Below are 1,026 nucleotides of genomic sequence, written 5' to 3' on the forward strand. Positions count from 1 at the left end.
TGTCACCCTTCACTACCATGAATGTTTTTCCAGGGCGTTGAATGACACCAAGCTGGTGAGCCAAGAAGAAATCCACCTGAAAGATAGCATGGAGGACAGTATTCAGGTGCCCTCTATAGAGGAAAAGGAAGATGACGAAGCAATCGGGATAGACTTTTCCCTAAAGAATGAACCAGTAGCCATCTGTGTAGTAGCTGCTGACAAATCTCTCCTGGAGAATGCAGAGGCCAAAAAAGAATAAGCGTTTGGTGAAATTCTTAATCACCTCTTACTTGAACCGTGATGAAAAAAAGTGGGAGGGCCAGCTTGGGCTGAGAAGGGGGGGGACAGAAAAGAGAAGACAGAACAAAGCTGCTTTTTAGGACTGAACAATCTATTTTCAAAGCACTGGTACCTGTGTGAGTGAGTATGTAAATTAAAGTTATTTAAATGGTTGGAATATGTGGCTCCTTTTCCATCACTACATCTTTCCTTCTGGATCTTCATCGTGGAAGTTTCAGTTGTTGCGGAATACGAAGCACCTCCCTTGCACATGTGTGCGCTATGGTGGTCTCGGACAGTATGTGGAAACAGAAGCTCCGTGACAGTAGAAGACTTCTCTTAGGGGAACAACTTTTTGACGCACAACTTTTGGTGCGTTTTTCTAGTTTTAATACGTTAAGCTTTTTCAAGACCTAACTGCAGCCGCTTTGGGAAAAAACAAACAAAAAAACAAAAAACAAAACAAAAAAACTGCTTTGCCTAAAACAGTCACCTGTTTCCTAGTACCTCAAACTTAACCAAGGGAATTCTCTGCATTTGTCAGTACTACCTGTCGTCATTGTGGTTAAATGTAGAGAGAACTGCTGGGCAAGATGGTGAATGGAGAAAAAAAAAAAGAGTTTTAAAGAAAGGAACACAAATTGTGCTTAAAATCCCCACGTGGGTTTTATTTCTTAAAATACTGTGATTTTTTTAATTATTTTAGTAAAAAACAAAACAAAAAAAAGAAACAGACTTTAATTATTAGACAAATGTTTGTGAATT

The 1,026-nt window shown here is 39.3% G+C and overlaps 1 protein-coding gene across 1 annotated transcript in view; it reads left to right on the forward strand.

Annotated features, from left to right (window-relative positions):
• The window catches only part of ZNF462 (zinc finger protein 462), a 141,821-nt gene extending 141,115 nt beyond the window's left edge, over positions 1–706 (forward strand). The window contains exon 14 of the mRNA XM_024753684.1: positions 34–706. Coding sequence (XP_024609452.1) covers positions 34–241 — 208 coding nt within the window. The 3' untranslated portion in view covers positions 242–706. The remainder of the gene's footprint in view (positions 1–33) is intronic.
• The last annotated feature ends 320 nt before the right edge of the window (positions 707–1,026 follow it).

The sequence above is a fragment of the Neophocaena asiaeorientalis genome, unplaced genomic scaffold, assembly GCF_003031525.2.
Source record: "Neophocaena asiaeorientalis asiaeorientalis breed wild unplaced genomic scaffold, Neophocaena_asiaeorientalis_V1.1 scaffold342, whole genome shotgun sequence".
Taxonomy (NCBI): domain Eukaryota; kingdom Metazoa; phylum Chordata; class Mammalia; order Artiodactyla; family Phocoenidae; genus Neophocaena; species Neophocaena asiaeorientalis.